Genomic DNA, 14,716 nt, shown 5'->3' on the forward strand with positions numbered 1-14,716 from the left:
ACAGCCAAGAAATGAAGGCAGGCGGAGCCTCTCTTGACAAACTCTGTTACCTCCATGGATGTGGCTCGAAGCCTGAACACGTCCCCTTGCATTTCAAACAAGGCACACCTCTTGCTGACTGCTGCTGGCCCAAGGACATCTGGAAAAGGAGACAGAAAAGAGGGTGTTTTCCTTCCAAAAGTCTTGCGCCGGGGATCGCTTGACCTCTAAAAGACTTGGCGTGTCAGCAAAGGAATTGTGTGGGGTTCAAAGGGCTTGAGATGAATAAGCCATCAGTTACTGTTTACCAAGAGTGGAGAAGACCAGACGGGAAAGGGGCCATAGGGCAGGCAAGTGTGGAAGGGTGGGGCCCTTCCCAGTAAAAATGGAACGAGGCGGGGGCTTTGGGTGATGTTGCCAGTCAGCCACCAGGGCCCTGTTGGAAACTCCCTGCTAGCGAGGGATCATCTCCTCCTTCCTCCATATTCACCAGCTCCCCTGGTCCACTTGTCACTGGAATGGAATCTTCCAGTGAGTGCCTCCTCTCCCTCCTTTATTTGTGATTTATTGATAGGGTGTGATTAAACCACAGCTACATGCACAAACAGATGTTCATGCTGCCAAATGTTTATGGCTCAAAGCATAACTCAAATATTTTGCTAAAACAGAAAATCGGAGGCATTTGAAGTCTGGTGGTCCTGTGGAAGGAAAACAATGCATAGGAACAGGCTTTACTCTTTGTCACTAGTGGCTGCTGCTGCTGCTGTGTTGAGACCCAACTGGCTCTCCAATGGGGTCTTCAAATCAGCAGCTTCACGGGAAGCTCGCCAGAAACGCAGCCCTCCAGGTCCTTCCCTAGCCCTTCTGATTCAGAATCTGCACTTCCATGAAATTCCAGGAGATTCGTATTACATTAAAATTGGAAAAGCAGGGGGTTCGTGTATGAATCTGATGGCTGAGAAACTTACCTAACTCTCCACTGGGGTGGGGATGACTTGCTACAGTTACATGAATGTTTTACGGTTTTATCAAGAAGACCTCAGCAACTTGTAAAATAAAGGGATAAGCTCCTCATTCAAGGGACTGCTGATTCATCTAAACATTTATTTATCACAGGTCAGGCAGTGGGATTCATGGCAGGACTTGGGTGTGCCCTAGAGATACTCACAGACTAGAGGGAGATGGAGAAACACATACTTTTCACCTGCTTCTGGAAGGGGAAAGTTTGAGGCAGAGGAAGCTGCCTGTTGTATAGCAGAAAGGCATAGACTTTGGAGCCTGGGAGACCTGGATTCCAAACCTAGCTTCGCGACTTAACAGCCATACTGGCCTTGGACCAACGGGGCTTCATTCTCCTTACTTGTCAAATGACTACAAATATAATGTTTGTACAGTGCCTGTTCACACTGGGCTCTAAAAACTGGTAGCTGGTGTTATTTTGCAGACAGACTTTAGGCACACAGAGGAGGGTGTGAGTAAACCTATACAGGAAGTTCAGGGAGGCTTCTTAGAGGAGGTGACTCTGGATGGGGGTTCCGCAAAATGAGCAGGCAGAAAGGGAGGAGGGAGAAAATGTGTGAGGGCAAAAGACACGAAAGGGCACGATACATGGGATGTTCCAATCTGAGCATCACTCCTTTGCTCTATTTGCTCTCAAGTGGGGACAAAACAAGCAGTAGAACTTGGGAGACTGTCCTCATGGCTACGGTTAGGATCCGAAGAAGTAGATGAGAAGACACATTCTTCACAAGTTTTCTCTTCTGTACCTCAGAGCTTCCCACAAGGACACCTAGCTCCCCAGCTCCCACTTGCCAGCTGCTGTTTACAGCATGCCCTCGCGAACTCTGCCGTCCCGACATATACTCACAACCTGTGAGATTCTGACATGACTCTGCGGAGTAAACACCACGTGGCATGGATTTGGAAGACAGCATGTTCACATCTGTGCCTGCTCAGAGCTGGATTCTTGTTAACACAGGAAATCAAGAGGATGCTCACCTTCCACTCATCGTCCGAAGCTGGGGGGCTTTCCTTCACAGGGAGGACTTTGTTCTGGAAAACCCTGGCATCGAACACCCTGCAAACCTCCACCTCTTAGTGCTTCTGCCTCTTGTCACCTTGGATTCTACCAGCTGAAACACAGTGATCCTTTCACACTTCATGTTTGAGTGATTCAGTGGTTATTTTGGAAGGTATACAACTTATGAATAAGGCTTAATTGTTGGATCATTTCAGAAAGACCCAGAGGCAGCAAAGCCTGGAAACAGAAGAGCTATGTGGAAGCATTTCATAAGTGGCAAAGCACCCTGCGTGCGAGCACTGCTGTTCTAACAAGTGGCTGATCGAACAGTCATCCTGTAGGGGGATTTGGTCCTGATACTTGGCCGGAGCGCTGAGCTGCTGGCTCAGGGTTTGCTTAGAAACAGTGATGCGAGGCCACACGGCAGAGCAGAGCACGGGCCTGTGGGGCATGGGGCTGGCTCCGTGGTACCAGCTCAGACATTTATTAGCTGTGCAGCTAGACGCAACTCATTTCCTCCCCTGGCCTAAGCTGCTCCTCCGTAAGATGAGAGAAGTGGCCTGGATCGAGATTGCCGGAATCCTGTTCCCCAGAATCCTCGTTCTGTGAGATGTCACAAAGGGGTCACTGATGGCTGGGAGCAGGAAGGATTTCATGATCAAATAAAAATGGTGGACACTGGACGCAAAATGGCTTTCAGAGCCCTCGAGGCGCCAGCCTGTGTGAAGAGCAGGACGGGGGTTGGAGAACAGACAGCTCTTGCAATTAGTCCTAAATTTGTTCCTTTCTCCTGCTGGACTTGGGCAAGTGAGTGGAGTTGGAGAGTCTCCATTTCTCCCTCTGGGTTGTGGAGGTAATAAGAACCAACTTGCCTCGTGGAGCTACTGGGAGGGTTAAATGGGTTGCTGCAGGGAAAGGGGCTTAACAGGCACATTTTACGCCCGGGGTGTTTGTTTTCCTTGTCAGCACGCCTTGTGTAAGTGGTCTGATGGACCCTGAATCAGACGTTCTAAAAAAAAAAAAAATTCCTTTTCCAGTTTCAGAATTCTAGGGAACTTCAGAGGAACTACTTTCTAACTCCACACCTCATACACTTTCCTACTGTCCCCTTTGCTTTGTGTGTGTAAGCGTTGCCTCTCTGACTAAGTGCAGGAAGGAGAAAGTTGGCCTTTGTCTCCATCCTGCTAGTGGGACAGTTTCCATGGTGACAGGAGTCCTGGGAGAGAAAAATAAATGGCCTTGCAGGGAAGAAGCAGATTCGGGCCATCAGGCCACACTTGTAGCCAGTTTCCTGGCATACTGCTTAACACAATAAATAGCCATTTGTCCCCTGCGTGTCATTCATCCAGGAGCCAGACAGACCCGGCTGTGTGGGACTCAGAAAATGATGGTCCTGTTTATTGAGAAGAGGAAAACATCAACCAGAAATAGTGTTTCAAACAGAAACAGTGTTTCAAACAGGAGATTCTGGTTTATAAACAGTAGTTTTCTCTGATGTGGACTTTGTCTCAGATGAAAGATGGCACAGTGGCGGCTCACAGTGGCTCACAGTAGCTGAAAACAGAAGAACTTAAAAGGAGCCATCACTTTAAAAAAATGGGTTCCTGGAATGTAGCGTCTATTCTATCATTTTTCCTGAGGGGTGATAACATGTTTTGACAATTTTCTTTGGCTTGCGAGAGTGGGATGTTGTGGGACTGAATCCCGTCAGGGACTTAAAAGGAGTTATTAGCTCAGGCCAGGAGCCCTGGGGACACAAGGGCTGGGGGGCAACAGGGCCTCCACCCCACTCTGAGCATCTCCATCAGGTGACCCCCCAGGAGAAGTCTTACAGGAGGAAGATATCACCAAGAACTAGGTAGGACGGGAACGAAGCAGGGAAGAGAAGAAATGCAATATGGAGTTTAGGAATGAATGCGGGACTTGGTGTTAGACCATGGGAGTTCTCCTCCCATATGTAACTAGGTTTCCTCCTCTGCAAAAAGGGTTTTTTCCCTGCCCCTTTTTGCCTCCACAGGGCTGTTGTGAGCATCGAGTAAGATTAAAAGGTTGTTTGTAAAGTAAAATATTTACTGTTGTTAAAAAAATTATCCAAAACTATCCAAAATTATCTAGACATAAGGCAGCAAAGTGGTGGCATGTACTTTGAGTGTCATATGGCGGCAATAATCCCCTGAAGGATTATCTAGACATATTTATTTTGCTGTACTCCCAGACTTTGTGAAGCTACATGTTAACTTGGAGATTTTTGTCTGGCAGACAAAAAATACAAGGAGTTTTTGTCTTTTTGAAGTAGATAACCTGGAAGGTTATGGTTTATTGTCCTATCGGACGTCAGCTAGTTACATACCTAACCCATCAATCTTGTCCTAACATTAAATTGCCTATAAATACCCAACCCCCTCAAATCCTTTTTTGAATTGGTCTAAATATTGTGCTGATTACTTCATTAACTAATGAGTTGAATAAAATCTTTACTAAATTTATTTTGTATTTGCACAAGAGTCATGATTTTATGTTTTTGGAAATTCTACCTTCACCCCATCACATGTCCTCCTGACCATCCTTGGGTTTGCTTTCTGAGCTAGGGTGTTCTGAATATTGACAATAAATTCTATTTCCAGGTCAATCACCCTGACTCGTCTTCTACAGGTAAACTCTATAGGCATATGTGTCATTAAAGATTATTAGCCGACATGCTTTGCTAATTGAAAACAAACCCTTTCTTCCCCACCAAGGAGAGAAGGCAGAGTGAGGGCAGTGAAGAGTGGGGTGTGGTGAACTTATGAGAAGGTCGGGAAAAGAAGTGCCTTCATGAACAAAAAACAATGGTCCCAGAAACTCCAAAATGTGAACAGCTTAACAATCCATGGAGTGATTTTATTTACTTAAGCATTCCCTTCCTGGACACTTGACAACCCTGTGAAGTATAATCATTATTCCTAATCAACAGAGGATGCATGACAGTCTGAGAGAAGAGAAGCAACTTGTCCATTCCGAATGGTCTAGACTGGAGATCCTTTAAGGAATGGGGGAGGTCTCCTCACTCTACCTTCATCTGTACTGGGCTTGAAGCAAAAATGTAATAGCTTTCTTAATGATTCTGACTGTAGCTAACATTTACTGAGTACACCTTATGTGCTGTGCATATGCCAAGGATTTCATAATATATATGCTTGATGAGAGGTACCTTTAGTGACTTCATGTTCAGACGAGGAAGCAGGCCCAGAGAGGTTAAGCCTCTTTTCCAGGATCCAATAGCTTGTGTGAATGGTGAAGCCAGGAAGTGAAACCAGGCGAGTCTTACTTCAGAGCTGTGCTCTCATCTAATCTTCCATGGTATTTTCCACTAAGGGTATAGCACTTGACAGTTTACAAAGTGTATTTACATTCCTTATCTCACTTGGTTTTTCCAACAACCTTAGGATGTAGACGCTTTGCATTTGGCTCATGTAAAAAAAAAAAAAAAAACAAACATGCTAATAGAACTGATGGGATTTGCTAGGGCTCAGGACATAATTCACACTCATGTCTTTGGAATCCAGATCCTATGATTCCTACTACACTGGGAGTCTCCAGACCTCAGACAGCCTCCTACGAGTCTAGCCTTGACTCTGGGCATCAGGCCATTTGGATCCAAACAGACGGGACAGCATGTCCGTAGGAGTGGGAGGTCCCAGGTTAGGGTTGAGGGCAGCAAGACAAGGCCATGATCACCTTGGTCCCAAGATTTCTACCATCCAACCCAGTTCTGCTAAATAAACTATAGTACAGATGTTTAAGGCAATGGACAAGCCTCAGGGACAGCTGGAGAGGCAGTGGCCAGAGGAGAAAGTGAATCAGAACCATAGGCACTGCTTATGGCAGAAAAGCACCAAGGCACTGGCTTCCCTCCAGTGAAGGACAAGCCCAAGTGAAGGACTAGAGCTCATGCTCCAACCCCAGGCCTGCAGATGACTACATAGACAGTGGCTTGGGATCAGCATGCTGAGAACCGTCTTCTAGAAATGCTACCACTTAAAAAAAAAAAAAAAAAGAAGAAGAAGAAGAAAACCCTAATAACAAAGAAGCAAGTCATTTCTGGATTTATTCCCAACTCTTAAATGTTTATATTAAGGATACTAGCACCCATCTCATTTTGAAGTTGTATTGAGTTACCTTTAAAGGGATAAATATTGTTGAGTGTTAGATGTCACAGGGCTCCTATGATGTGATCCACTGCACTGGGACAAATGTATCTATTTCTACTTCCTTATCATCTACTACTTCTACCCAGATTTTCTTTCCAATCATCTGAGCCTCTTAGACTTCTCCTAAATATACACTTGGGTTTTTGCATGTGCTCCTCTAAGCCTCAGAGAGCATCACCCCTACCCTCTCCTTAAGGACCAGCTCAAGTCCCATCTTTTCCATAATAAAAATAATTAATAGCAGCTGTAATGAGTACTAGGCTTTACAGTTTTCTAGTCACTGTACTGTGCCTGAGCTCAGGCAATCTTACATCTCCTCTTTGAGATCGAGGTCTTGTGGTGGTTCTCAAGCTGTGGTCCCTGAGCAGCACCTTAACAACTTGTTTGTAGTGCAAAATGCTCAATTTTCACCCCAACCCCCTGACACAGATACTCTGTATAGGAACCAGCCATTGCTGTTCACCCCCCCCACCCCCGATGATTTGGATGCACACCTGAAGTCTGAGAACCACTGATCTTTGTTGGCATCCCCAGGCTGTGTAGGAGGTAACCAAAGGGAAACTGATTGTCTTGGTTGGCCTGAGACTGAATCAGACCCTGAATGCAGGACTTTGGTACTGAACCAGGAAAGCTCTGGACCAACCACGATAAGCTGGTTTCCCTAATTAAGACTATTCAAAGAGGTCAAATTAAGGTGCTGGTGCTTAGATTTGAAGCCAGTTCTCTCTGAATCCTGATTCTCCATTTTAATTAAACCAGTGCACTATAGATGATGCCAAGAAGCCTTTCTCAGACATGTCAGTAGAGCTTACACTTCTCGAAGAACTCTTATAGCTGTAGAATTACAAATGCAATTGGTGCCAGGAATTAGAAAAAGTGTGTGCCATGAGTTTGTACTTTAGTAGGGGGATTTGGCCTGGTCTGCGTCTGTTTGGAGGCAGCATTTCTCAAATTAAGCAGACACACTGATTAACATAAAGACCAGCCAGGCTCTAGCTAATATGAAGATTCTGGTCTCCCAAGGCTGGGGTAAGCCTGATATTCGATAGTTCTATCGACCTCCCAGCAAAAGCTGCTGCTGCCAGTCTGGAGACCACACTTGAAGGAACAAGGGGCTACATCAGTTGTTCCCAAACTTGTCTGCACATTAGAATTACCTGGGGAGTTTTGCCACTTCCAAAGTCCAGGCTGCATGCTGGAGCAATTTAGCCACACTCTCTGGGGATGGGCCACAGGCTGCAGTCATTTTGGAAGTTCTCTGAAGTTCTCTCTGCTAACGCACAGACAAGTTCGGGAAAAAAATGGGTCTCCCCATTGTACCCTCAGCCACTACAATGTGGACCCTGAGGCTCTCAGCTCATTGGTTCAACCTCTCCTCCCACATTCTACTTCTACTTCCAGACCACCATTCCCTACAAGGGGGGTTTTTAACAGCATGACTGACTTGGTTTATTTCATTTTGGTCACTTCTTCTCTGGCACAAGCCCTCTTCACAGGCTTTCATGCCAAATGCAGGAACTCTCTTAACAGCCAGACAGAAGGGAGACCACAGCCCTTCCTCTGCTTCTAAATTTCACTGGCTGGCTGGCTCCCTGAGGGATTCACACTGATGCTGAGACCCTTTGCCAGGCCTGAGGTCAGTGGTGGTCCTCCCCAGCCCAAGTAGGGACTGAGAGGTCCTGTCAGACAGAGGTGCCCAACCTAGGACACCTAAGGGCCAGATGGTCACATACAGCACTATGGGAAGTTGTCTCTCCCTGCCCACGCCTCCCACCTCTGTCACCTTAAGAAATGTGATTGATGCATTTGGAAAGTGACCCAGCTGGGAAGTATAATGAGAGTCTTACATTCCCTTTCCCATACAAAAACCGTATGGTCTTTACAAGGTCTGGACTTCTATTTTTTGAAGCTCCCCAATGATTGAAAGAATGAGTTGTCAAATAGCCTTACAAAATCTTAACAGAGTAATGAAATCAGTACACTAACCAATACAATAACTATCCATTCGTGACATCAAAATGACATGGGCTGCCCTTCCTGAACACAAACCCTCCATGTGACAAGTCCTATACGCTACCAGAGGTGGAGACTGGGGCCCAGGAGCCCAGGGATGCTGGCCGAACAACACAGACTCTTTCCAATCTGTCTGCTCTTCCACTCAGGTGACTTTGGGCATCCCCAAATATTTATTTTCTTTTCATGTAAAATATGTGTTCCCTATCTTGCTCCCTCCAATCTCAGGCACAACTATTGCTCTGTGTTCATCTTCTGGCTTCTGGCTCACTCCCTTCCCTACTGATGCTTGTACTCTTGCCAGGGAAACCTCAAGCCAGGGCTTCAGTTTGTGGCCAAGAAAAACCCTGCTTCCCCAAATAGGAGATGAAAAGTGGAGTTTGTAGCCCCAAACTTGGGGCTTTTATCCTACCTGGCCTTAAGATGGCTGGCTTAGAATATGGTACGCCGGTCAGAGGAGTGAGCAGATCAGGTCACTGGCGGTCTTACGTGTTTGGATTTCCATTCTGCACTGACTGACCTGTGCTCTCTCTGATGCCATGCAAATTAGCCATGGAAACATCTTACCATAAAGTGCCTCCTAAAACCACAGCAAGTCTCGCAAAGGTGGCAACAAAGACAGGGTCTACATCAGAGGTTCTGTCTGGGGGCTCAGATATTCTTCAGGGGACTGTGTGTGGACACAGATGTGTGTGCGGATGTAGGTGCAAAGAAGTGTGGTACGTGTCCAATCAACTGTTCCTATCCCAGGGCTGCTCCTTGAGCATTTCCAGTCTTCTGTCTGGGCAAGCACAGATGTAAGGAAATCACTTCAACTTAGATACCCTTTTCCCGAATTGTGTAATAAGGATAAAAATGCACAGACTAAACAAATTGAGATTAGCCCAACTGATCTCGTACTCAGAATTCTATGGATGGAAAACTTGTTCTTTTCCCTTTTGTTTTTAAAGACCAACCCTATTTAAGGCAACAGAAAATGAAAACATTTGGTGGGTGATGAGCTGATGGCAGAAATGCCTGAATTGTCAGTATTTCAGGATACAGATTCGATTATCTTTCCTATTAAATGGTTTGTGTGTATTAAACTGATTCCACGGGCCGGCTGTGGTTGACAGAGTTAGTCTGATGGATTTAGCCCATGATGTTAGGAGTCTCTGGTGTCCCAAACAAAGTCTTGAACAAAAGAGTACTTTTTACTCTCTATAAGAAGTGTTGGATTTTTGTTTTGTTTTTTTTGTTGTTGTTGTCCCCCCCCCTCCCATCTTCTCTCTGTCAAGATAGTTTGTCACGCTTGACTCTAGGAGAACTTGTGTTTGGGGCAAAATACACTATGTTCTCCTTACTAGTCTTCCTCTCTCAACACATCATGTCTCACAGGTAAAACAGTTAAAATCAGGGCGGCCAGCAAGGAGTAAAAATTCACAAAATCCCAGCACATGCTGTTCTATAGTATATGAGAAGTTAGCAGAATGCCTGGTGGTCCCAGCCTCTGTGGGGTGGTGAAAGAGGCCTGTCACTCCTGGACCTCCCCCCAGCTGTCCCCGAAATGGGTCCCAATCCCTCTGTTCAGGCTCCTTGATGAACAATGCCTGTAGGGAAGTTCTGGAAACCACTGGTCAGTTCCTCCTACCACTTCTTTGGGAAACTCTCCCCTCCACCCTTCCATATAAGCTCCTAACCATCATGTAGGACCTGTTGCACACCCATCCACATGCATGCAAACACACACGTGCACACATCCACACACGTGCATGCAGGACGGGCACACACAGTCCTCTATGGAACAATTCTATACTTGTCATCATTTGTTTGGTTCTGTCTCCCTCCAGGGAAGAAAATCATTGGAGGTTCCCAAGATTCACAAAAAGGGTTAATACAGCTATGGAAACCGAGTAGAAAAGCAAATCCACATGTGGAAAGGGAACTATGAAATGAAAGGTTTCTCTGTTTCAGAGCCTGCTCTACCCTTCCTCCCTATCCCTCCCTCCTCCTCTTCCAGCCAGCCTTCACTGACCTGAGGCTGGTTCCAGAAAAGCAGGAATGCCCAGACCCAGGGCCATGAACAAAGTAGGCACACTGAAGTCTGCCTTTGGGCAAGGGCTGGTCCCATCCTTAACCCGCTGCATCCTATCTCCTCCTGGTTAGAACGAGCTGTTGCAATCTACTTCCCCTGTTGGCAGGCCTGGCTGGCTGAGACTGTTAGTAATGTCTGCCTCCTACCGCATCAATACTTGGCATAATGGAGCAGACACTGTGAGTGCTCCGCTAGCCGAGATAGGGGATTATCTACCCCTTTTTCTTTCCTTCCAGCTGCCTTTTTGTAAGTTTACTCTTGTATTTTTAGCACTTTCTTCAAAAATAGGCAAAGAAGCAATAAGACTCAAATCAGTACATTTTCCAAGGGTTTGCGGCTCTTGGAAAGGCCTGATGTGAGGGACCTTTGGACAGAGGAGCTCATGAGACAATTCACATGGCTGGTCTCCTTTCCCACTTGGCATCGGCCAGAGCCCTTGAAGGTGGGCAGCCTTGAAATATTCATAGAATATCTCTTATGGGTGGCTCAGTGGGTTAAAGCCTCTGCCTTCGGCACGGGTCGTGATCCCAGGGTCCTGGGATCGAGCCCTACATTGGGCTCTCTGCTCGGTGGGGAGCCCGCTTCCCCCCGCTCTCTGCTTGCCTCTCTGCCTGCTTGTGATCTCTGTCAAATAAAAAAAAAATTTAAAAAAAAATCTTTAAAAAAGAAAAAAAAAAAGAATATCTCTTATCTTTCAAAGGTAAGGAGGCTGGAGTCACTTTGAGAAAGAAGAGTACAGAACAAGGCAGAAAGTTCCAAATCCTATATCGAGCAATTGATGGCTGGCTGATGGCATCCTTGTGATGGCTGTGCATGGAAAATGCAGGAAATGGCCTTGCCCAGCTCGGGACTCTGACTCCTTTGTTTAACACTCCTTTGGCAGGTAAAACTGATGGTGACCAGAGGAAAGAGGAAACCAGCCTCTGTGCCACCGGCTTCTTGCTGACAGCTGATGGGTACACATGGTTGAATCCAAAGCAGGTCCACAAATTTTACGTATAAGGGACTCTGCTGGACTGAAGTGACAGGATTTTTGGGACTGAACTAATATTTTCCTTTGACACCAGCTCCCTTTGAACTACTCACAGGCGCTTCCCAGGCTACCATGAATAGTGAACTGCACAAAAGCAAAAGACGAAACCGTCCTTTCCTGTTCTTGAGAATTACCTGCTTTTAGACAAGTCAGCCCATTGTTTGAGGGGCACCCTGCTTATTTGAAATAGGAATAGAGGAGGGTCCTCCTACCTCCCCCCACATCCAGACTTTTTAGGGATCTTCTGAGACCACTAGGCTGCCAAAGTGTGGGCATTGTTTTCATTGACCGTGCAAGGGATTCCCATAGTGCAAGAGTGGGACACGGCATTTCTTGCCAAACTGTTTCCAGAGGCTTCAGTGCTATCTCTTTTAAACTTGTCTTTTTTCTTTCATGGATAGGCCCTGCCAGTTACTAGTCTCGCTATGAGCCAGAAGTTATCCAACCCCCTCGGGAATTTTATCAGAGATTTACCAAGTGGTTTGAGGGAAGTTGAGATAAAAGAAAATAAAGTCCTTGTAAGGTTTCTTGACTCTCCCCTCCCCCCCATTTCCTAAATGAGAACAGGCTGTTGGTATCCCCAGGCCTAATACCTTCAGGCCATACTTGGAAATTAAAATCTAATTGGCTTTTGGTTCTTAGGTTTCAGTTTTTTAGACACCTCCTCTTGGATAAGACTGTCAGTTTGAGGCAGGCAATAATGAACATATAAACCTCCCAGTTTTATATGACCCTTAATTTTAGTGGCCTAATGTCTTAAGAATGTCTTCCTATAAGGATGTTAATTTGGGGTGTGTGTGTGTGTGTGTGTATACATGTGTCTGAATTCTTGCAGCATTAGTGATCTAAGGATAACACACTTTTATTGGAGTTAATTTTAGAAATGGAGAGACTTAGCAAACCAACTTGGAGAATTTTTAATCTTGCTTATCTGAATCTTAATATCATAATAGCATGTGTGCCATGTAAAAATATAATACTGTTATTAAAAGTCTGGAGCCTTTGCTTATGCAAATGATTCCTGGTGGGAATCTCACACGTAAATTCTTAGATTAGCTTATGACAATGGAAACCTTGAGACACACACATTTCCTTCAGCCAACTTTGGTGCCTGGATATTAAGAAACCACTTGTGTTTTGTGCGCTTCTAGCAAGACAGTTCCTCAGTTTAAAAAAGTGCCCTTCTTATAAATGACTTCCCTCTTCTTTTTCTTCGCTATCATGTTTTTCTTTTTCTTTCTTTTTTTTTTTTAAGATTTTATTTATTTATTTATTTGTCAGAGAGAGAGAGAGAGGGAGAGACTGCAGAAGCAGCGGGAGGGACAGGCACAGGGATAAGCTATGGGATCCCCACTGAGCCTGATGAAGGACTCGATCCTAGGACCCTGGAATCATGACCTGAATGGAAGGCAGATGCTTAGCCAGCTGAGTGACCCAGGTGTCCCTACCATCATGTTTTTCAAATATTTCATCTTTTCCTTGATTTTCCCCCTCGTGAACTAGTTGTACATAACTTTATATAGTGCAATTTTATGTTTAAGAAAATCTGACACAAGGAAATCATAGGTTCTCAGAAGTGAAAATGCCTTTAAAGAGTATTTAGGTCACATTTTTCTATGTCTAGTTTTATGAAACAGAAATTAGCAGATGGTCATTCACTTGGCAAATAATTCATTTTCAAGGACTTACCTTTTGCAGTTCATCTAACACAATTAAAATGTAAAATCAGAACTCCAGAAGCCAAGTCACTTTCCAGAAAATTATCTCTTGAATAATTTTAGGATATTCATTTAACCACATGGCCCAGGAAAGATGCTATATTCCTCTGGGCCTGCCCATAAGCAGTTCTTTCTGCTTCCAACATTTCTCTCTCCCTTCACCTGACTTCTGTTTGTCTTCCAGGTACCCCCTCATGTGGTCTTAGAAAACCCTGTATTTTGTACTGCTTTGTAGTACTCATCATGGTTGTAATTATCCAATCCTGAATATAACTCTTTAATGACATCCTTTCCTGCTAGACGGTAAGCTCTAGGGGGGCAGGGTCCCCGTGTATCGAGTTTATTCCTTTACCACCAGTGCCTCAGACACTGCCTTGCACATAGTAGCATCTCAGTGAACATGTATGTGTTTGACTAGCTTCTTTTATAACACTTTCATTTTTGCCTTCGATCAATGCTTCGTCCGTGTTACGGGAATAGCTAATGCAAAATAGGTATCCTTCATCTGAGGCCGATGCCTGTGGGAAGAGTTAGAAAAACAAGAATGGCGCTGATTTCCTAGAGTTTCCAGGATTTTAGCCTCCCCTGGTTGCCCAACCCTTCTTAGCCCTCCTCAGCAGCTCCTTCCTCCTCTCGAAGGTTCCAGCATTGGTTCTGACCTCCTTCTGATTCTCAACATGCTTCTCTCTTAGCATCCATCTATTCCAATGGCCTCAGCAGTTCTCTGTGGCTCTCAGTGTTATCTGAAGATAACAGCTCTTGGAATCTCTTCCTGGGCCGACTGATGGAACTGCCATCTCACCTTCTTTGCCACCAAACCCGCTGGTTCTCCCCTGTTTATGGTATTCCTGCCCGTCCAGTCACCCAGACCTGTGGTCTGAATTCTGGTCAGTCGTTCAAGGCAAGTAGACATGGAAAGAAATGCTCTCCTCTCTGGGCAGAAGCCAGCTTTTCCTCTTTGAGGGGCCCATTTCTAGTTTGTGCCATCCCATCTGTGGTGTACCCCCGAAGGTAGGAGATGCTCCCAGGATGGGAGAGCCATTTTCTGAGCCTTCTGGAAGGCGACTCACCAGAGACAGAAAAACAGACTTCTCTAGAACAATTAAGAATGTAGCAACCGCAGGCTTCTCCATGAAACAGAATATATATAAGCACGGGGAAACTGAAAACAGGTCAGCCTGAGAGTCGCTAAGCTCTGTAGACTTTCCATGGCATTTCTAGTCTTGGCTCATTGCTTTGGAATATCCCTTTATCTACTCTTGCCCTTGAAAGGATTTGTTGGCAGGGCACTGGGGGAGCACTGTTCATGTTGGAGTTGGAGGAGTTGAACCCAAGCCCTGGCTGCTTTATCATTACCTGTGTGATCCTGGTGAGCGGTTTCTGCTCTCTGAACCTTGATTTTTTTTCACCTTTAAAATGGATCATAATCCCTACCAGCCTCATGGGGGTATTATGAGAATCAAATAGGACACTGCATATAAGATGCTGAGAAAACTGTAATGTACTATAGAGATCAGGGGTAATTGAATATTAGATGTTTCTGAAACCCTATGTTGCTCCTTCATGAATTCTGTCCTCAATATGCCATCTGTGTGATTATTTTTCTTTAAACAAATTACTTAAAAAACTTATTTCTTGAAAAAAAACCTCTTTACCCCTAAAATGTATTAAAACAGAAAGTAACCATAA

At 45.2% G+C, this 14,716-nt stretch overlaps 1 protein-coding gene across 2 annotated transcripts in view; it reads right to left on the reverse strand.

The window, feature by feature from the left end:
* Window positions 1-14,716, reverse strand: part of LMCD1 (LIM and cysteine rich domains 1) — a 58,557-nt gene that overhangs the window by 29,400 nt on the left and 14,441 nt on the right. For both annotated transcript variants that reach the window (XM_047746100.1, XM_047746107.1), the window contains exon 2: window positions 51-139. In XM_047746100.1, coding sequence (XP_047602056.1) covers window positions 51-139 — 89 coding nt within the window. The remainder of the gene's footprint in view (window positions 1-50; window positions 140-14,716) is intronic.

The sequence above is a fragment of the Lutra lutra genome, chromosome 1 (genome assembly GCF_902655055.1).
Source record: "Lutra lutra chromosome 1, mLutLut1.2, whole genome shotgun sequence".
Lineage (NCBI taxonomy): Eukaryota > Metazoa > Chordata > Mammalia > Carnivora > Mustelidae > Lutra > Lutra lutra.